The sequence below is a fragment of the Pteropus alecto genome, unplaced genomic scaffold (assembly GCF_000325575.1).
Source record: "Pteropus alecto unplaced genomic scaffold, ASM32557v1 scaffold95, whole genome shotgun sequence".
NCBI lineage: Eukaryota > Metazoa > Chordata > Mammalia > Chiroptera > Pteropodidae > Pteropus > Pteropus alecto.
The window spans coordinates 1,888,874-1,910,914 of record NW_006441071.1 but is presented as its reverse complement, the minus strand read 5'-3'; the positions used below and the strand labels follow the sequence as shown (position 1 = coordinate 1,910,914).

The window sequence follows — 22,041 nt, the reverse complement described above, 5'->3', positions numbered from 1 at the left end:
GTATGGACTTAGGAGCTGAGTCAGCTCACTTGCAATCAGATTCTCATGGTGAATTTCGGTGCCTCTGTGCTTTTAAAGACATTGCAGAGTTTTTTGTTTGTTTATTTTGGTTTGGTTGTTTTTTTTTTTCCATTTGTTTGTTTACCTTCAGTTCAGTGTGAATACAGGCCAAAAGAGAAAAAACTTTTTTTGAAGCTCAAAGTGCTCAGGTGTCCCCATGATTTTATGAGGACTGTGTATGAACTTTGGTCTCATCAATGCACCTGAGTTGACCAGATGCAGGGAAATTTGCTCCTAGCATTTCACAAGAGCAGACATAGCATGGCAGATAAGCCTACAGGCTCTGGAGCCTCATTTGAATCCTGGCTCTGCCACTTATTTCCTAGTTATATAACCCTGAGCAACTTATTTATACTCTCCAATTCAGCTTCTTTATTTATAAAATGGTGATGATGATAGTGCTTGACTCAGGGGGTTCTTGTGGACATTAAATGCATTCATTCGTGTAAAATGCTTATAATTATGTCTGACATATAGTAAGCACTCAATATTTATTAGCAATTATTATAGGGAAGATGATGCACAAAATAAAACTCAAGTTATTTTTATAGTAGGGAAGAATCTTTTTCGGAGACCAGAATGCTCATAAACCCTTTGTAGAGCACCTCTCGGTGTCTGTCTCACTGTCTCATTGTCAACCGGGAAGGTTGAATTAGCCACCTGAAAAGTGGTTGGAGTGTCTGGATTCAGAGCAAGGGAGGTAGGTAGTGATGAAGAATATTTCACATGGGCCACGGAAAGGGAGGCCCAATGAAATTTCCCTGGTCAACAACTAGACCTCTCCCGTTGAGTTGCCCCATCCTTTGAACTCAGTGAGTAGCCACTTCTGCCTCCAGATGCATTGTAGGTCCATTACTAGTCTTTCTACAATTTGTATTCAACCATGTATATCAGTTTTAAACATATTCATACAGCTAAACCTTCCTGCTCTGCCTTCTTTGGGCCTGTAAAATACTGTCTTTTGTGTCTTTTGCTTCTCCCCAAACTCATGCATTATGTGTTGATTTTTTTCTTTTGAGTCTCAGAGATTTGAGAGTACACTGCGGGTGTCTCTCAGCATGGAGATGGCCTGTGTATCCCCATCTGCCTTTCTGGTTCAGGAAACTCATAGCCATCCAGACCCAGTGGCAAGAAATGACTTTCTGTGCTAAACTGACTAAATTGCATGCCTGTTTCACTGCTGAGAATATCGATGAGAGTAGCATACAGTAGAGGAGAGGGAGGAAAGAAGGGACATAAGAATATCCCCAAATGTCACCCACCTAACGTTTTGAAGTACTGATGACTTTTGTCCAGGTAAAAACAGGGCTAAGTAAGGAGAGTTTCTGCATAAAGATTAGAGAGCCATCTTGACTAGTTGTGCATCTTGACTAGTTGTATTCAGCACTCAGCCAAGTTGCTTTAAAATCTTCCATATTGAATGGCATAGGGAGCATTTTGAAGGAAAGCAGTAGTTTCCTGGTAAATTGCTTCAGTCTGGATCAGTGGAGTTTAGCTCTACTTACCAATGCAGATGGAGCCTGTCCAGGTGTAGACCACTGATGAGGTCATAGCCAGAAGGGAAATGTTTTTGGTTGTCATTGATTTTATAAGATCACAAAAGAGATACTGCAAGGCCTGCCTGACATCATCAATGGAAAATGAGAAGATGAGGGATGAGCATATCTTTCATTGAAAGGAGAGAACACAGATGAGCTCATTCAACGTTTTCACAGGAATGGAGAAACAGAAAATATTTCTCCTTTCTTGGCATGTTTTTCTCCTTTTTTATGAGTTGAATAGCTGACACATATTGTGTCTAATAAAGAGATCACAGAAACCTCTCTGGGAAAATAAAAATAAAAGGCAGTTGTTTTTGAAATTCTCTTTCTTTCCCTTCCCCATCATGATTTAGTAGCTGCAATAAAAGACAAGCAGTTTTGTAAGCTTTTCATAATGTAAGTCACTTCAAGTTGGCATTTCTGGATTTTTCATCCAGCAATTCTGTTAACCAGAGAAAGATTTTGCTTTACAGGGAGTTCGACTCAGAGAGGGCCTCATCACCAGTGGCAAATACTGACAAAGGAAGGTTTACTCCAGTACACTCGATTAGAGAGAAAGGCAGACAAGTTTGGCTGTGTTCCCAGTGGTACTCTGAACAACAGGGTAATGGCCATTGACTGATTCAAATTGCCATTAGGGGACCTCATTATCTGATAGAATATGGAGTAACCGAGACCCTTAAATTTTCTTCAATACACACACACACACATATAACATGCCCACTAAAGACGTCTAGCTATTATAGAACTTAAGTAAAACTGATAAAGTTATAGCAGGAGAATCCAACTTACTCTTCTCCCTAGTAGGCTGGAGTAAACAAATACAAATGGTTCAAGCTAGCTCATTGCAAATCCTGAAAAAGCAATTCCCACGTCTGCCCAATAGAATAAGGGAAGAATGTGTGGTGGGACGGTAGGGGAATTTACCATATCCTTGGTTGGTTGTTTCTAGGAGAGGCTGCAGCATCACACAGCTGTACTGGGTATGGGGTCCCTTTTCAGGGAGCATGCAGTGGAACAGGCAAAAGAAGTTATGACAGCACCACTTGCTGCCTTAGTCTCTTGAGGAATCATCAACTTCAATTGAATAATTAGACGAGCTAACCTGAGTAACCTGACACACTGGCATCGGCAAAACATATCTTTAGAAAATGGTTTGAGGGAAGCCGTATGGCTTGGGAATGCTCAGGAAAAGGCCAGCTAAGCCCCACCCACTTCCTTAAGTCCTAAGGGCACTGCAATGTGTATATTGAAGGCACGCCAACTAAACGGAATCATACGGGCAAAGAAATTCCAGTTCTTCTCAATTTTTATGCAAGATAATTATTCCCAGTGTTGACTCTGAATCATCAAAAAAAGGTTAATTCAGGTTAACACTATTTTTTTTCTGCTTTATTGAGGTATAGCTTACATATCATAAAATTTACCTGCTGTAGGTGTGCAATTCAGTGATCTTTTTTAGCAAATGTTTTAAATTGTGTAACCATCACTACAATTTAAGGTGGTAGTTTTTGGGAAAAAAAAAAACTTTATTGAGGTATGATTCATACACTATGACAATTCAGCCATTTAAAGTATACAATTCAATGGCTTTTAGTACAGAGTTATGCATCCATCGCCATACTCGATTTTAGAGCATTTTCATTATCCCAGAAGTAAACTCCACATCCCTTAGCTATCAGTCTCCATCCCCCTCCACTCCCTCCAGCCCTAGGCAATCACTAATATACTACATCTCCATAGATCTGCTTTTTTATCATACAAAACATGGTCCTTTGTTACCAATTTCTTTCACTTAGCATAATGTTTTCAAGATTCACCTGTGTTGTACCATGTAGGCTACATTTCTTTTTATGGTGGAATAAAAGTCCATTGTGTGACCATACCACATTGTATTCAGCAATGGAAGGGCATATAGGTTGTTTACACTTTTTGGCTATTAGGAATAATGCTGCAATGAACATCGAAGTGCAAGTTTTTGTGTGGACATATGTTTTCATTTCTCTTAGGTATAGATACCTAAAACTGGAATTGCAGAGTCATGTAGCATATTTACGGTTAACTTTTTAAGAAACTGCCAGTTATGTTCCAAAATGGCTGCACCATTTTACATTTCTACCAGTAATGTATGAGGGTTCCAGTTTCTCTATATTCTCACAAACATTTGTCTATTTTATTTTATTTTTTTATTCTGGCCATTCTCATGGATGTGAAGTGATAATTCATCGATATTTTAATTTATGTTTTCCTAATGACTAATGATGTCAGGGCCCTTTCTTGTGCTTATTCGTCATCCATATACTTTGTTGTAGTGATAACTTTGGTGATTTAAATAGTGTATATGGCCTGTGTATTATTAGTTTTTTATTGCTGCCATAACAAATTACCAAAAATTTAGAGTCTTAAATTAACACAAACATATTATCTTACAGTTTTGTAGGTCAGAAGTCCAGTACAGTCTCACCAGGATAAAATCAAGATGTCAACAGGCTGCATTCCTTTTTGAAAGCTCTAGGCTAGAATGCTTTTCCTGCTCATTCAGATTGTTGGCAGAATTTAGTTCTTTGTGACCTAGGACTGTGGTCTGTGTTTCCTTGCTGGCTGTAAACTGAGTGTCATTCTCAGCTTCTAGAGGCCGCTGCATTCTTAGCTCTTAGCCCTCTTCCTCCATCTTCAAAGCTGGCAGTAGCGCGTTGAGTCCTTCTCATGCTGCCTCTCTGATAAACTCTTTTCTGTCTCTGATCTTAAGAGTTTACATGATTAGACTGGTCCCACTAGATAAACTAGGATAATCTCATTTTAAAGTCAGCTCATTAGCTACCTTAATCCACCTGTAACCTTAATTCCCTTTTGCCATGTAATGTAGCATAGTCACAGTTTCTAGGGATTAGGATGCAGACATCTTTAGGAATCCATTATTCTGCCTACCACACCCTGTCTAAAAGGCACAGCTCATTTTCATCTGACTATTTCCAAAGAAAAATGCAAATCTAACATTGATAGACCTTTCAGTTTTTTCCAAGAAAGCCGAACCAAAACACACAAACGTTTTTGTAAATCTCTTCCTTTTTAACTGAGCCCAACCAATTCAAATTTTTAAAAATTATTTTCAAGCTAAATGTGCCAGTGTTCTGAACATAAACTAGAAGCTACCAGTATCCTCTGACTAAATCTATCATATTCTATATTCCCTGCTCATATAGTATACCTCATTTCCCAGATAGAGTGTTATTCAAAGTACAATAATATATTTTATTAGATTATACTAACTAAAACCATGTAATGATTTGGATGGAAGAGAAACATTTATTTTTACTATTACTAAAAAAGAAAGCTTATTGTTATAATAAAATAAGTAAGATTCTAGGAAAAGTATTTGCCACATTGCAAAATTTAGAAGCAGATTTAGAACTATAAACCTGTGTCCTTATTGTAAACAGAAAGTTTTAAATAGAGGAGCACTTGGTTCTCTGTTAGACCTAAGAGTTCTACACATCTTTGCATACAAATAAAGTACGGCAATCCACACCCACTATTCCCAGCTATAATTACCCCGTACCTGAAATTCTAACATTTGCAAAATTATTTGCTTTATCTTTGGGAGAATAGAAGAGTAGATAACAAAGAAGCTTTTGCTGTGATGTCTTGGAAAAATAACAGATGAGAGGAAAGGTTCTCAGAGGACTGCTGGGGAGAAAAAGAGCAAACAGGGTTGACTGAAAGGCCAAATGCTGACTCGAGAGGCAGGAGGTGGAAGTGAAGGAGACCTTGTGAGAGAGACAGCAAGATAGGATGGAGTTAAAAATTTCTGAGCTACCAAATGTGAAAGGCATTTGGAAGGAGAACCAGACTAAAAAAAAAAAAAATCATACATTTTAATATGACTGTTATCTATAACAAAGCCACTCTTGTTGAAATTGCCAGGTAGCCAGATCCTGAAAAGCTCCTGGCCAGAAAGAAATGGTAACTGAACATTAATAGTCCATATTCATCATTAGCAATTTCAGATGTATAAGATGTCGTTGTTATTTATAAGGGATTCATAGGTTCACACCGATCACGGTCCCTTAAACTTTACTTATTAACTCATGAGGTCTTAAATTCTTCGACTGAGGAATTCTCATTTCAGGGAGTTTTTGCAGATTTCACTCCAGTGTCCCTTGGAAGGGACCTGTGCTAATTGCATTGTAAGCAGAGGCTAGCATTTCTTATGGCATTGCTTTAATATTCTCACTGATTACAAGGCAGTATCCACTGATTAAATCTGAATTAATACAATTTACTTTGTTTTAGGTACTGAAAGTATGTGAAATTTCTAACACCTCATTTCTGTTTACTTAAATATTTCAATTAGTGAGTGTCACTATCTTATTCACCTTTCCCTTGAATTGAGATTTGGATCTGTCATGGGTAACAACTGTTTTTCTTGAACAGTCTCATGGGAATCACAAGCAAGTCAGGCTAGCATATGTTGTTTCATAACTTCTCTAGAAATAGATACAGTTTGCGGTCTCCAGCACAACCAGCCTCAGTGTGACTTTTAAGCTCTCTGTGTCTGACCAGATACTGATTCCAGTTTCAAGAGAACCCATTGTATTTAAATTATTTCTTCTAATCATTCTGAAACCCTTGCAGTTCTTTGAAATAGAAGCCATAGAGTTCCTTCTCACTTACAGATTTCTCCCCTCTCCTCTTTCCTGTCTTTTTCCTGTTTCTTTAAAGTTTTCCTTTCTGTGTATTTTCTTAGGTTATCAGAGGTTCCTAACACTGCTTGCTCCTCATAGTTTTCTCTCATAATGTTAGCATTCTGACAGCCAACATTTATTCAAACCTCACTCTGTGCGAAGGCACCATTCCAACAGCTCTGCATGCATTATTGTATTTGCTCCTCTCAACAACCATAGAATTAGAAAACTAAGGCACAAACAGATTAAATAACTCACCAAAGATCACTCAGCTATTAAGAGATGGAGTCCAGACACCTGGTATGTAGGCTGCCACCTCGCATGCCCATGCCCACTGCAGACATCACTAGCTAATCATTTATGATGGTATTTGCGCTGCTCGGTCCTAATGAATATAACCCAGAATCTGTACCTGAGTAGCACTCCAGGAAGACTCTACTAATTACTAGTTTAGATATCACAATCTCAAACCTATTCGCTATTTATGCATTTTTTTCTGGAGCTCTCAGTCATCTTCAAACCTGCTTGCTGCAGTCCTTGTTTTTGTCATCGTCCAGTATCCCATTCATCTCCAACAAGTCTTCTCATCCTCCTGGGGAATGAATACACATGCACACTTCTTAACACATAGATTGCCTCTAGCTAAACAGTGAGAATCTGAAGTCTTTGAAGGACAATTCATTTTTGATGGCTAAAGATAGTAAAGAACTCTTTTCAAATGATGTTTGTGACTCACTAGAAGTACTGAAAGAAGACCCATTTGATTCAGTGAGCAAACAAATATTCATTAAACCTGGATCAATTAGCATTTGATAACTACTATAACAAATAAAATCATAATATGGCTAAATGATAGATATGATAGATTATTTCTAGCTCACATAAAATCTAAAATTATTGCACAAGAGGGTTTCTGCAGTTCTGACTGAATGTCTCACTTCACTTCTGCTCACCTTCCATCTGGCTAGAACGTAGTATCTTGCTCACCTAAACAAAGAGGCTGGAAAATGACCTAGCTTCGTGCCTAGGAAGAGAAAGAGGTTTGGTTGGTAGCAAATCAATCTCTGCCATGGCTTCTAAAATAGAAGGCATCATGCTGTTGAAAACAAAGTTTCTATTAGCAGAGGCCTGGAATTTGGCCCTAAGAAAAACTTACTTACAATGCTCTCTATTCTTAGCTGCACTCAAAAAAACAAACCTTCCATCTCCTCTGGCTCTTCTCTCAATTACCTTTATACTGGGCCAAAGATATTTTTCAAGCACATATGTTCAGATTTCTTCCCATTGGGCTTTGGTTTTACCCAGAGTCACACATAAGGGGAAGAGGCATGAGCCAGAGCCCAGACTATGCGCAGGAATATATTCCCAGGCATTTGCTGCTGGGGCTGCTCATTTGTCCCTGCTTGTCTCACTGTTGCTCATCCTTCAGGATCAGGACAGTGCCTGGCTGGCTGAATGTCTCTGCTATAAAGGCATCACGAGATGGCACTTTTTCACACCGTTGGATATGGACACACATGTTTAGCTACACCTCAGGTTCACTCTTTGTCCAAGGGCTGCCCTTGCTTACTAGTGAGCCTCCATTTCTCCTGTCCTATGTTACTTCTAACAGGAACCATAATCCAAAAGCTAAGGGGTAGAGCTTGATGAGGTCTAGGGGAACTAAACAAAAATGATTCTCTTAATGCTTCTGTTTCTTTCTGACTCTGTCAGCAGGGCTTGATTCCTCCTCTCAGGCCTGATAAATTGAAATGTTTGCCTTTGTTTCTATTTCCTTGTTTGTCTTAAATTTATACAGCTAGAAAGCTAGGCGTAGTCTTCTCCTGTGTCTAGCTCTCATTCAAATATAACACAAATTTACAGATTAAATGAAAGAATAATCATAAACTCCATCAATTTCCATAAATCGCTAATCTGCCGACTCAAGCTGATTTGCAGTAACGAAATGGCTCCTTGCAACACGTACATGGTCGCGACAGCTGAGGCGCCCCTCACACTGTAGAGGCTCTGTGATCAGGGCCCCATACTCTAGGCACTTTTTTCTGTTTTGCCTCTCATGAAAGCCTTTCTGATGGAGCATGCCGTGACCTTTCTTTACATCCTCTTAGCACAAACATAATTTATAACTTCACTCCCTCTCTGCCTCTCTCTTTTTTTCTTCTTAACTTCCATAATTAAAGTAATACTGGTTAATATGATTGTAATCTAACACAAACATAGGCCTGGCATCACACACCAGTACTCATTTATTAGGTGATCACCTAGGTGATCTAAAAATGGGCTTGTTTTTGTTATTGTTTTTAATTGACATTAAAACAAGAGTTCCAACTTGAGATTTTCTGATAGAGAACTAGCAGTCTCTCAAAAGAAATCTCCTCTGCTCTCACCATGAATCAGAGAAACCAGTTTCAGAAAAACTAAAACAATGTAATTCATTGATTATCAAATCTGGCTGCATATTAGAATCACCTAGGAACTTGTTAAAACTAGAGATTACAGCTTCCATCCCACCACCTGAGATTCAGGTTTAATAGGTCTAGAGTGAGACTCAATAATATCTACAAGCTTTTCCTAATAAATGTAAGAGGGTCAATTGATCAACAAACATTGTTTTCATTATAAAGGTCTATTAATTATAAATACTTGGATAACTTTGTGCTTTGTCTTAACAATGGATCATAAAGGTAATAAGAATATACGAGTAGCCTGTGCTAACAACAGCACCTCTAGTGACAGGACAAAAGGCCATTACTTTTCAGCAAAAGCTCGATATAATTAATTAAGGGCTGGATTTAATTCAGGGACATTTGAATTTTATAGCTATACACTTGCAGCTATAAAAACCACCTTTATTATTAAAATTCCTATAGGAAAAATAACTTGGTAATTGTGAGTCTGAAACTCCTTGGTCCCTAACCTGCTTTTCCCCATTGGCACAGTTGTTTTTATTACACAGTGAGGCAACTATTGTATTATAACAGGACAGATTATGTTTTAACAAGTGCCCTGGGGGTTCTGAGACAGCCAGTCCACAGACATGGCTTTGGGAACCCCGGTTATTGAACTTTAGGTCAAAGTTCTGGAGTCTAGTTCAGTCCTACTACTTGCTTGTTCTCTGGCCTTGGACAAACCACAGGGCCTTTCTTAGCCTAAGTTCCTGGTCTATATAAAGGATAGAAAGGCTTTACTTGCCTCTCAGAGTTCTTACGACAATAAAAACAAATTCAGATAATGCACATAGCATACCATATGCACACATATATTCATTAATGTGCCAGGACCAGGTGTTAGGCATAAGAAGAGAACAAGAGAGATGTGATCCCTGCTTTTATGGAGGTTACAGGGTAGGGCGCAGGAGGCAGAGAATGCACAAATAAGGTGAATTCTGATAGTTCTAATGCTTATAAAGAAAATAAAATTGGCGCTAAGATACATAATGACTAATGGGGATGAAGGGATGCATGTTTTAGGTGGGGTGGTTAGGAAAGGCCCCACTAGGAAGTGAGTGTCTAGGAAAACACAGTACGAAGTTTTGAAGTTTGCATGGAGACATGAATGACCAGAAGAAGATAGAATAGGTGGAGGATGTCGGGGAAAGGAAACAGCCAGGACAAAGGTGCTGATGTTTTGGCAGAAGGGACAGAAGGCCAGTGTGATTGGAGCATAGTGATTAATTAGACTGTGGCCTCAGGGAGGTAAAAGAGGTAGACAGCTGGGCCTGAACAAATAGGAGCTTGATTGTATGCTTATTGCCCTGAAAAAGCACTGGATAATTTAAGCAGAGGCATTATATGATCTGATTCATGTTTTAGAAAATCACTCTGGCCAGTGAAGGAAAATTGGAAGAAAGGAGGCCAGTTAGGCAGTGGTCCAGCCAAAGAAGATGCAGCATTAGATTATAGCAACAGAGAGGCTGATTAGATTTACAATATGTTTGGAATTAAAGCTGGGTACCTTTTTATGGATAGGGAGGTAAGGTAAATATGCTGATATTAACTCAATGTCATTTCAGCTGTATTCTCCCATTATCACCCTGTAGTATCTTAGAAACCATCATAGTACAAAATCATCTTCACATCAGGTCATATATAATCTCTGGTATATGGAATATAAGTAAAATAAGGAAAAAGACCCCTAAACAGTCAAAATAGATATGGAGAGTTTATGCACATATTTAAAGGGGAGCTCCTCAAAATTTTACTCAAATTTCTACCCTTAAACATAGTTCTAATGAGTTTGATAATCTATGCCTAGATGTCAGTTAAAAGGGAAGAAGAGAATAAAGAGGGACAGTTTTCTAATATGAGATTGGGTGACAGTGCAAGCAGGAATAAAGGATAAATCGATGAGGGAGAAAATGAAAAATATAAAAAGCAGATATAAGACTGTCCAAAGGACATTATTTAATTATGGTTTTCTTCATAATTAATGAAGGCACAGAAGAACAAATACCATTGTAGAATATCCTGCCTGTAAACGGGTTGAAATGAAATTAAATCCATTTGAGTTATAAAAAATTAGCTTTCGGTATTCGAAAATGATTTCATGTGGATGCTTAGTTCCCCAAGGTACTCAATAAATGAATTTGTCATTGTATTTTGTGGTCATGTACACAAAGTGCTGGATTTTTATCCCCAGCTAATGAAGGCCTATTAAAATGTAATATACATAGAATTTCTATTTCCAGGAAGATAGCATAGACATACTTTTCCCTATTCCTCCTGCTAAATACAACTAAGATTCATGGACATTATACATAAAACAAACATAAGAAGATCGAAAAGTGGAAAGGAGAAAGCAGACTAGCTAGGGACCTTAGGAACCAAGAAAAAACACAATTATGATTTCCTTGGGTTTTATTTTTGCCTCCTAAATCTCAAACTTGGAACTGAAAAAATGGCCCCAACTAAAGTCTTCTCTCTCTCTAGTGAGAGAGCCAGGAAAGAGACAGCCTAGCAAGACAGAAAACATTTGGAAAATACTGCTCTACTCCAAACACCACAGAAAACACTCTGATCCACTGCCACCCACACCAGCAGGGAGGCTAGACTCCATCTTGTCAGACTGAAATAAGTTTCCCAATATCCCCAAGGGTACCACATCAGACAAGACAGATTTTATCCTTATCATGGCGTAATGTGAAGACCACACAGGGAGCCTGGATTTCCACCCTCACCCTACAGTGCCCTCCTTACCCTCTCCTCTGGGATGTTGATAGAGAAGGGCTCCTGGAGAGGCAGGACTTTCACTCACCGCCCAGAAGTAATAAGGCCCCTCTCATGGTGGTGTCAGTGGAGACCATGTGGGGAGCCGGAAGTCCGACCCCTGCCAGCAATAATGAAGAGCTCCCCACTTAGGTGACAAAGGAGGCCACTTGGAGAACCTGGACTTCTACTTTTATTGGATAGTAACAAGATGGCATCTCCCTGTTTCCCTGCTTAAATGGTTTCAGAGAAAGCCAGCTAAAACTGAAGGTTTAAATAAGATCCAGTGTTGTATAACATAATGTGAAAATGTCCAGATTTCAACTGAAAATCATTCATCATACCAAAATCTCACTTTCACCACTCTTATTCAACATAGTGCTAGAAATTCTATCCAGTGAAATAATGCAAGAAAAAAAAAGGCATACAGATCAGAAAGGAAGAAATAAAACAATTTACAAATGAAATGATTGCCTACTTAGAAAACAAGAAATCTACCAAAAAAGAAATCCTAGAACTAATATGTGAGTTTAGCGAGATCATAGGTTATAAATTTTTTTAACTCTTTCTATTAACAACACATGAAATTGAAACACTGAAATTGAAAATACAATATCATTTACCATCCCCCCAAAATACAAAATAGGTATAAATCTAACAAAATATATACAGGAGTTGTATGTTGGTAACTACAAACCTCTGATGAAAGAAATTAAAAGATTCTAAATAGTGTTCATGGATTGGAAGACTCAACACAGTAAAGATGTCACTTCTTCTCAAGTTGATTTACAAATTTAATGTCATTCCCATCAAATACTAGCAAGATTTTATAGTTGTAGACAAGATTATTTTAAAATTCATTTGGAAAAGAAAAGAAGTAGAATAACAAAAAAATTACATGCAAAGAACCAGCCTATCCAATTTCAAGATGAATTATATACCTGCAATAACTGAGACTGTGTGGCATTGATAGAGAGTCACACATAGATCAATGGAACAGAAAAGGGAACCCAGAAATAGATCCACAATAATATGCCCAACTGATTTTGACAAAGATTAAAAAGCAATTCAATAGAAGAAAGGCTTGTTCAATAAATGGTGATAGAGGTGGCAGAGGGAACATACCTCAACATAATAAAAGCCATATATGACAAACCTAACATCATACTCAGTGCAGCAAGGCTAAAAGCATTTTCCTTGAGATCAGGAACAAGACAAGGATGCCCACTGTCACCACTTCTATCCAACATTGTATTGAAAGTCCCAGCCACAACAATCAGACAAGAAAGAAATAAAAGGTATCCAAATTAGAAAAAGAGTAAAACTCATTATTTGTAGATGACATGATGCTATATAGAGAGAAACCTAAACACTACACACAGAAAAACTTAGAACTGATCAATGAATTCAGTAAAGTAGCAGGATACAAAATTAATATTCAGAAGTCAGTTACATTTTTATACACTAATAATGAACTTTCAGAAAGAGAAATTAAAACAATCCCATTTACAATTGCATCAAAAACAATAAAATGCTTAAGAATGAAATTACAGGGAGGTAAAAGACTTATTCTCAGAAAATTATAAGTCATTGAAAGAAGAAATTGAAGAAGATACAAATAAATAGAAGCATATACCGTGCTCATGGGTAGGAAGAATCAGCATCATTAAAATGGCCATACTACCCAAAGCAATCTATATATTTAATGCAATCCCTATCAAAATACCAATAGCATTTTTCAAAGAACTAGAACAAATAACGCTAAAATTTATATGGAACAATAAAAGATCTTGAATAGCCACAGAAATCTTGAGAGAGAAGAACAAAGTTGGAGATATCACGCTTCCTGGTATCAAACTATACCACAAGGCTGTAGTAATTAAGACAGCATGGTACTGGCTTAAAAATAGATACATTGATCAATGGAACAGAATAGAGAGCCCAAAAATAAATCCACATCTATACACTTATTTATTATATGATAAAGGAGGCAAGAATATACAATGGGGTAAAGACAGTCTCTTCAATAAGTGGTGTTGGGAAAATTAGACAGATACATGCAAAAAAAATGAAACTGGACCGCTTCTTATACCATATATAAGAATAGACTCGAAATGGATTAAAGACTTAAATGTAAGACCCATAAGCATAAAACTCTTAGAAGAAAACGTAGGCCAGAGGGAAGTGGTGTTGGGCTGCTGGGGTACTGGGAGAAAGCTGTAAAGAGTTAAAGTATAGATTAGTAGTTGACAGATGGTCATGGGAATGAGGAGCATAGCATAGGGAATGAAGTCAGCAGCAATGTAATGGCTATGTGTAGAGAGCCAGAGGTAAGATAGAGTAATCAGGTATTTTTCGTAAACTATATAAATGTCTAATCAATGTACTGTATACTTGAAACTAATAAAAAAAAACTGCAAAAAAAATATGCAAAAAAAAACCTGAATATCACAATCAGTGATATAAATCTAGAATTAGAATTGAGATGTTCTCCGATTTTTAAACACAATAGTTTTCAAGAATAGTTTAGCCTGATAAAAACCTATTTCCTCACTGAGTTGATCAAACTAGATCAATGACTAATACTGGACCTGGAACTGTATATTTATTTCCTAATTAATAAATGATTAACTTTTTCAAAATAAATGATGATGGAACAATTGGACATTCATAGGCAAAAAACACTGACCTAAGTATTATACTTTATACAAAAATTAACTCAAAATGTATCATAGACTTAATGTAAAATGTAAAACTATGAAACTTTTAAAAAATCTTTAGCATCTAGATCTAGGTGAATAGTTCTTAGACTTAAACACATTCTTTAGACAAAAATTTTTTAGACAAAAACATGATCCATGAAAGAAAAACTTGATATATTGGACTTCATCAAAGTGAAAAGCTTTTGCCCTATGAAAGATCTTGTTAAGATGAAAAGAAAAGCCACAGGCTGGGAGAAAATCTTTGCAAACCTCATATCTAACAAAGTACTAGTATCTATAATATAAAGAACTCTAAAAACTCAACAGTAAAAAAAAATAAACAGTCCAATTAGAAAATGACCAAAGCATATAGAGTCATTTCACCAAAGATGTAAAGATGGAAAATGAGCACATAAAAAGATATTCAATATCATCAGCCATTAGGGAATTGCAAATTAAAAACACAATGAGATATCACTACACACCTATCAGAATGTCTAAAATTAAAACTAATGACAACAACAAATGCTGGCAAGGATGCAGAGAAATTGGATCACTCATACATTGCTAGTGGGACTATGAAATGGTGCAGCTACTCTGGAAAACAGTTCAGCAGTTTCTTAAAAGACTAAACATGCAACTACTATATGACCTAGTAATTGTACTCCTGACCATTTATCCCAGAGAAATGAATACTTATGTTCACACAAAAATTTGTACATGAATATTTTTAGCAGCTTTACTTCAATAGCCAAAATTTGTAAACAACCCAGGTGTCTTCTAACAAGTGAATGGCTATAAAAACTGGCAGTACGTCCATACCATGGAATATTACTCAGCAATAAAAGGAAACAAACTACTGATACATACAACCATGGTACCATATGAGAACTAGAAGAATCTCCAGAGAATTCTTCTGAATGAGAAAAAAAAACTATCAAAAAAATGTTACGTACTGTATGATTCTATTTATATAACATTCTTGACATAACAAAATTATAGAAATGGAGAACGTATTAATGGTCGCCAAAGGATGCAGGAGAGATTGGGGGCAACATGAGCCATCCTTGTAGTAATGGAAATGTTCTTTATCTTAACTTTATCAATGTCACCGTCCTGGTCATGATATTGTACTCTAGTTTTGTAAGATGTCTCCATTAGGGGAGACTGGGTAGAGAGTGCACAGGGTTGCTTTGTATTATTTCTTACAACTGCATGCGAATCTACAATTATCTCAAAATAACAAGCTTAATTAAAAAGATAAGCTCTTAAAATGGAATGTATAGGATCATTTGTTAATTTAATGATAAAAAGCATAAATCATTCCAACTTGAACACCGTGCTTGTTACAGTCTGGGGGTATTTTTGTTTTTTGTTTTTTGTTTTTTTCTGACAATACTATAGTAGTTAGATGGGTGGGTGGGTAGATATTTTTTATACTGTGCAGTTACAATTTTTTTCCTAAGGAAAACTTGGTTAGTGGGAAAAGCCTGGATATACCAGCTGTTCATTGTTCATCATCCTTGTTCAAGGGAATGTTTCAAGTCTGTAGCCACTGTCTAGTAAAATTTTACATTTCTTTTCATCTTCAGGAAAGCCATTAGTGAAAACATCACGAATGACTGTAATCAACACCAAGGAGCCTTCAATCACAGTTGATGTAGGAAGCACCATCAAAACAGTACGGGGAGTGAATGTGACAATTAACTGCCAAGTTGCAGGTGAGAAATTCATTCATGCGTTAATTCATTTGTTCAGATATCAATGGATTCCTGTCCTAGGTTGGAGGATCGAAAGATAAATACAAGTTCTGCTCTCAGGGATTCCAGGCTAATAGGAAAGGCATAAACCTCAGTCCCTCTGAAAGTGCAAAGTGCTACAGAAGTTTAGAGGAGGAAAGATTAATTCTGACTGGGACAAATGAGGTAGAAGTTGTTTTTATCTCAGCCTTGCATACTGTTACGATGCAAACATGCAAAGACAGAAGCAAAGGGTGTTCCAGGTAGACAAAAGTGTGAGAAAATTCATGCAAGTAGGTAAGCCTCCAGACCATAAAGAACAAACTGTGTGCTTTGATCTGGCTGGAGCCCAGAGTGCAGAAATGCTGTAGAAGGGCTTAAACTCAGTAAGGTGGGTTGCAACTGTGCCATGAGAGACCTGGAATGCTTGGCAAAGAGTTCAGACAAAGGCAGAGAAAGAGAGTGACATTAAGGAGCCATACTTCCAGAAGAGTAAGCCGCCAGCAGTGAGTGAAATGGATTGAAGAAAGGAAACACTGGGACAGATGGCAGTTAAGAAGCCATCGTGGTAGTTTAGAGGAGAGGTAGTGGGGAGCTGAACTCAGGGCAGTGGTGATGGAAAGGTAAGGAGTGGATGGCAGAGGTAAGCCAAACAGGAACCTGGAGCTTAATTACATCAGAATGGGGTAGGAGTCATTAAAGAAAATAGCCAGTGCTGCTAGGAGTTGTGATATAGGCATTGCCCTCAGGTTGGCCTTGCAAACTCAGAGAAGTATAGGCACCAGAAAGTCACAGGGAAGTGGAATAATCTCCTCTTCAGAGTTGGGATCAGTAACAGTAAAAGAATGGGAGCAAAAAGCAGTAAAACAAGGAATTAGGCATTTGAAGGAGACTAAGAGACCCAAAATTCAGGTGGGGAAGTATTTATCATGGGGTTCCCAGGACACTAACACCAGCTTTGGCCAACTCTTGCTACCTGGGGCCCTGTCTCCCCAACTTTATCCAGAAGCTGACTCTTGGTAACCTTATATGGTAAGATCCTAGGTTGTTATGTCCAGTTTTTGCCTGGCCATGTACATTATATTCCTTTATTTTTATTCATAAAACCATTTGTATAAATCATGACTAACTAAAATAAATCTGTGTCTCTGTCATTATGCCTTTTCTTAAATAAGGCATTTATTCAAAGTCGGTGAGAAAGAGCCTACTTTCGAATATACATTTGGTCTGTGAACCCACTGGACAAAGAAAACATCCTTGTGCTGAGTCTCCAATCAAAATACTGACAGCTGTAATGATAACCGACAGCAGGAACTCCTTTTACTTTGCTGCTACTCGTGGCTCTTATGGCTCTCTTATGACATAATTTTAATGGCTATATAATAGTCTGTTTTAAGAATATTACATTGTTTACAAAGAGTAACTCATGTCCTTCTATGTTTGAGTTGTTAGTAGTTTTTCATTAAATAGCTTTGGGCACACATATGCTTCAACTTGTAAAATGCAGCCTCACAAATTCTTCCCAACCCTTAAGCATGAAAAGCATTAAGCAATGAGTATGATGAGGCTTTTTCTTAAAAAGTGATTCAATCCATTGTACTACCTCCATACTTGTTCTTTATTTGAGAAGAGTTCAGAAAACTGAGTAGGAGATAAAGAGTTGAGGGAGGAAGGAGTGTTTCAGTCGCTAGGAGTAGGATGTGCAAAGGGCCTGAGGTAGAAAAAGCATGCTGCCTCTGAAGGACTGACTGTGGCTGGTGTGGTCGAGCATACAGAGCAGAGAAGGAAGCATCATGACATGTCGCTGGGGATGGGAGAGAATAGACAGGGCCAAGATATTAGCACAGTCTCAAAAATTATGGTACAATTTGAGATTTTATCCTAAGAGCAAAGGAAGCTTTCAAAGGACTTACTTGGGAGATACAATTTTCAGGACTAGTAATGCAGAAATAAATAGTTGAGGCATCAATGTTGGGAAGTATATGAGGGTAGGCTAGGCTCTGATAACAAGTTGACCCCCAAATGGGTACTGACTCAAACGCAGTAGAAGTGTAGTATTGCTTACCTAAGAGTCCAAAGTGTGTCCTTGATCTGCTGGAGAGAATGTTCCCCACACAGTCATTCAGGGTCACAGAATGCCGGTGGTTCTGTTATCAAGCCTTCCCAGGTCTACTTGGCAGTTATCTCTATCCTGTCAGCCAGAGAGGGGCAAAATAAAGTGTAGAAGATGATTGGGAAGGTTTATAAGAGCCATACCTGGAAGTAGCACACACTACTACTTTTCACATCCTCTCTTAGTCACATGGCCACTCTCAACTACAAGGAATGGTGGGCAGTGTAGCCTAGCTGGGTAGAAGAAAATAGGTTCTGTGAACATCTATCAGTACCTACACATTCAGTAGGGAAAAATGTGGGAAGTCCTTTCCAGACATTCATTGTTCTTTAGAATAATTGACAAGGCTGACATTTAAGTCACTGTATCCTTTCCTTTTCTTGCACCAACTCATCAAACTTGCCACGTCAAGGTACACTTTTCAGTGGATGTCCCACCTTGAGATGTTGACAAGCTGCCACGGTGCAAGCGGCCTTCCAAATATAACAAGTAGTCTAGTTAACAAGAATATCCCGTCTGGGTTTAAAAAAAGAAAATTTTAACATCTCCCTACCTGGCAGCTCAGTGGAGATTAAAGGCACTAATCCTTATAATCATATCAAGTTACAACCCGTTTTGGCCAGACTCATTTATTGACCCTTTCAAGCAAGAGAAGTCGCATTGTATTCTTGATAAGATATGCCACGAAGGGGGAAAAGTAAAGGTAGGTTCTTTTTCTTCCCTTTTTTAGACACAGATCCTACCAGGGAGTCCAGAGTGTGGAGCCTAACCAAGTAACTTGTCGACAACATAACTGTGGACTTGGTTCTGTGACAGAGTATGTTTTCTGTCATTTTTCAGACATTTCTTTCTGCAGAATGTGCTGTCACATCACAACAGACTAGAAAGAAATCTCCCACAACCTGACCAAGCTTCTCAACAGGAAGAGAGCTAACAAAGCCAGCACACATGGATTTGAGAAACCTCCCTCCTACCAATAACCTTGGTGTTACAATTGCAGCAGAAAGGTTAATTCCAAAAGTAGAAAGTATTTAAGGACTTGATATCAGAAATAATAGTGAAGCAATTCAAACCTTCTCTAAGGAGTCAGTCTAGAATAATGGCAGGCAGTATTGTATACAGCAGGTCCTCAAATAATGTCGTTTCATTCAACATCGTCTCATTGTAATGTTGATGAGATGCTGTAGGAACTTAATTCTCATTTACATGAATTAGCCTATGATAAAGTGGGTTTTTGTTATACCTCATGTCACTTAAAGTTGTAGAACCTATAGACAACGTTAAGTGAACACTTACTATACTTGTTAAGACAGATCTGTGGCATCAAAAGTATGAGTTTGGCTCCTCTGCCATTTGTAGGTCACTTATTGGCTATAGGGTGAGTAAGGGAGGACAGGGGCGCTGCCCCCTTGTAATCAGTCAGGGATCCAAACTAATGGGACTTTAAGCAGATTTCCTAATCAATTTGAGTCTCACTTTTCTCATCTATAAAATGAAATTAATGATAGTGCCTCATGGGATCATCATAAAAATGTGATGATATTTACAAAATATTTGGCTCATAACAAATATTCAGTAAATGTTCTTTCTCCTAACGTGTTCAGGATATTTTTGCAGAACTCCTGACCTCAGTGCACTTCTGAACGTCTGTATTAAGCATGTGTATCTGAAAGCTTTTCAAGGGACTCTGGCATATGCGAGGGCTGTAGAGTTTTCTAAAGCACCACTGACATCTCTTGAGAGAAAATAAAGAGCTTTATAATGCCTCATTTATTTTTTCTCCTGTATTCCAACTATATGTGTAATATGTTAGAGCCAGTCATGGAAGGACTAACTATCATTTCAAAGAATCTTTTTGGCGTCATTACTGCCTAAGGCCTGCAGTCTCGGGCAGGAAGCCCCCGTAATGTGGCATCAGCAGTGACACCTCCATAGGCAAGCTTATGATGCAGTTACATGCTTGAGTAAAACTGAGAGGGGTTTGCAAATAAATATGTCAGAACAATTTCTACATAATTTCTCTTCCCTTAGCCTGCTGTCACTTCTATAGTTTCAGTATTACAGAGATTGATCGTTACTTTTTTCTACCTTTTGCTTTCCTGAGCTTTTACATTTCTTTCATGAACCCCCTGCCCTCACCTGAAGAATTCAGCCCTTTCGATAAACACCCTGTCTTGTCCTGTTAAACAGACCCAATTTCATGAGGGCATGAGGCAGAGTGATGAAGGGAATAAAAGAGGCTTACATCACTAGCTGGGGAGGTGAGAAATGGCTCACAGGTCTCTCTCCATCCTGGGATTCTCGGTCTCTTCCTCCCCTTTCTCACCATCTCTCTCTCATTTTCTCTCTCCTCCTGCCTCTCTCTGCCTCTGGCTGCCCTGCAGGAGCACGAGTCCTAACCATAGAAGGACATATTGGTGAGAAGTAGGGCATCTTGCTTCAGGAGCTGTCTGTTCCACACAGAGAGCCCCATAAGTGTTGGCTCTGGAAATATACACACCACAGCCCATCTCCATGTTGGCACAGTCATGGAGAGAGATTGTTTGCTCCCCCATTCACTTAGTAATCACACTTCTGTTGGTGAAACTGAAGGCCTGATTAGTCCAGTTCTTGTATAATGTCTCCTGCTCTAGAGCAGCCTTAGTTTCTAATAGGGGTTGTGTGCTTGCCGCCCTCAGTCCTCCTCAAAGGAAGGTGCCAGTAGTGGTGTCACATGTGAGCAATTTGCTGCAAGGGAAATACTTGTAGAAAATGGTTTGTAGGACCTCATTTTTTCTTGAGCATTCAGGAGAGAAATGCCAAGATATTTTCTTCAATATACTTTTCAGAGGCTTTCTCCTGAATGCTAGGTTTTTTTGTTTGTTTGTTTTTGTTTTTAACATAAAAGCTGAGCTCAGAGTCCAAAGTTCATGTTGGCATGGCTGGGCATCATGATTCTCTTGCTCTCCCTAGTGGTGCTACAATGAAAAATCAGCTTTTCAGCCTCTCACCTGCATCTTTTCTCCAGGTATATTTTGAGAGAATGCCAGCCTGGCCCTTCTCATGTGCTCAAGTATCAAATATCATGGTGTGTGCCTCTCCCTTATGGATCAGGGATGGAATGTCCAAGTCTCCATCCTCTTTCAGCAGTCCTGCCTCCTCCTCTCAGCCTGCTCGTAGGCTCCTAGTGATTTGCATTGAATTATGAGTAATACAAATAAAAGAGAAGACCAGAGAGTCACTTTTGTGTTCCCCATTACAGGGAGAAAGGGCATACAGATAGGCCAGATATTTAGGCCACCCATCTTAGGCCACCACTCAAGGCCTGGCCACCTGAGGCAGCAGAGCAGCCAAGACACAGTGAGTTCACACAGGCAGCTCATTGTGAGTGAGCGAATGTGAGACCACCTTCCCGCCCCACCTCACTTCCTCCCACTGGGAGCTTGGAAACAGCAAGTGCATGAGAGACTATGAGGAGGACAGTTGAGCTCAGTGTCACAGAGTAGACTGTGGGTAAATTTTGTTCATCAGACCCAAGGACAAGTAACAAGTTTCTAGGTAACTCCTTGAAAGCATCTGCATCCTAAAGAGTAGGCTGCCCATTAAGGGCAACACTGCCCTTGCCCCATGGGCAAATCCAGCCCCAGCTCAGGGAAAGCACAGAACAAAACGTCTGGCTCTTTGGCTATTCCTGTTTTGGCCCTGTTTGCCAGTATTTGACATTCTAAACACGCCCTAAATATAAGCCCAAGGGTTTTTTGTTTGTTTGTTTTTTATTAATTAATTAATTAATTTATTAATTAATTAACAATTAATTAATTAATTTATGGTTCAGTCTTGGTAGGTTTTATGTCTCTAAGAATTTATCCATATCCTTTGGGTTTCCAATTTGTTAGCATAAACTTGTTTTCAGTAGCACCTTCAACTCCTTTGCATTTCTGTCAGCAGTTCTCTCATCTTTCACATATAGTTTTATTTATCTCATCCTTCCTTTTCTCTTGGTTAGTCTACCTTTATA

At 38.5% G+C, this 22,041-nt stretch overlaps 1 protein-coding gene across 4 annotated transcripts in view; it reads left to right on the top strand.

Annotated features, from left to right (window-relative positions):
* The window catches only part of ADAMTSL1 (ADAMTS like 1), a 391,854-nt gene that overhangs the window by 284,423 nt on the left and 85,390 nt on the right, over nt 1–22,041 (top strand). For all 4 annotated transcript variants that reach the window (XM_015594546.2, XM_015594545.2, XM_006918348.3 and 1 more), the window contains one exon: nt 15,785–15,913. In XM_015594546.2, the coding sequence (XP_015450032.1) occupies nt 15,785–15,913 (129 nt within the window). The remainder of the gene's footprint in view (nt 1–15,784; nt 15,914–22,041) is intronic.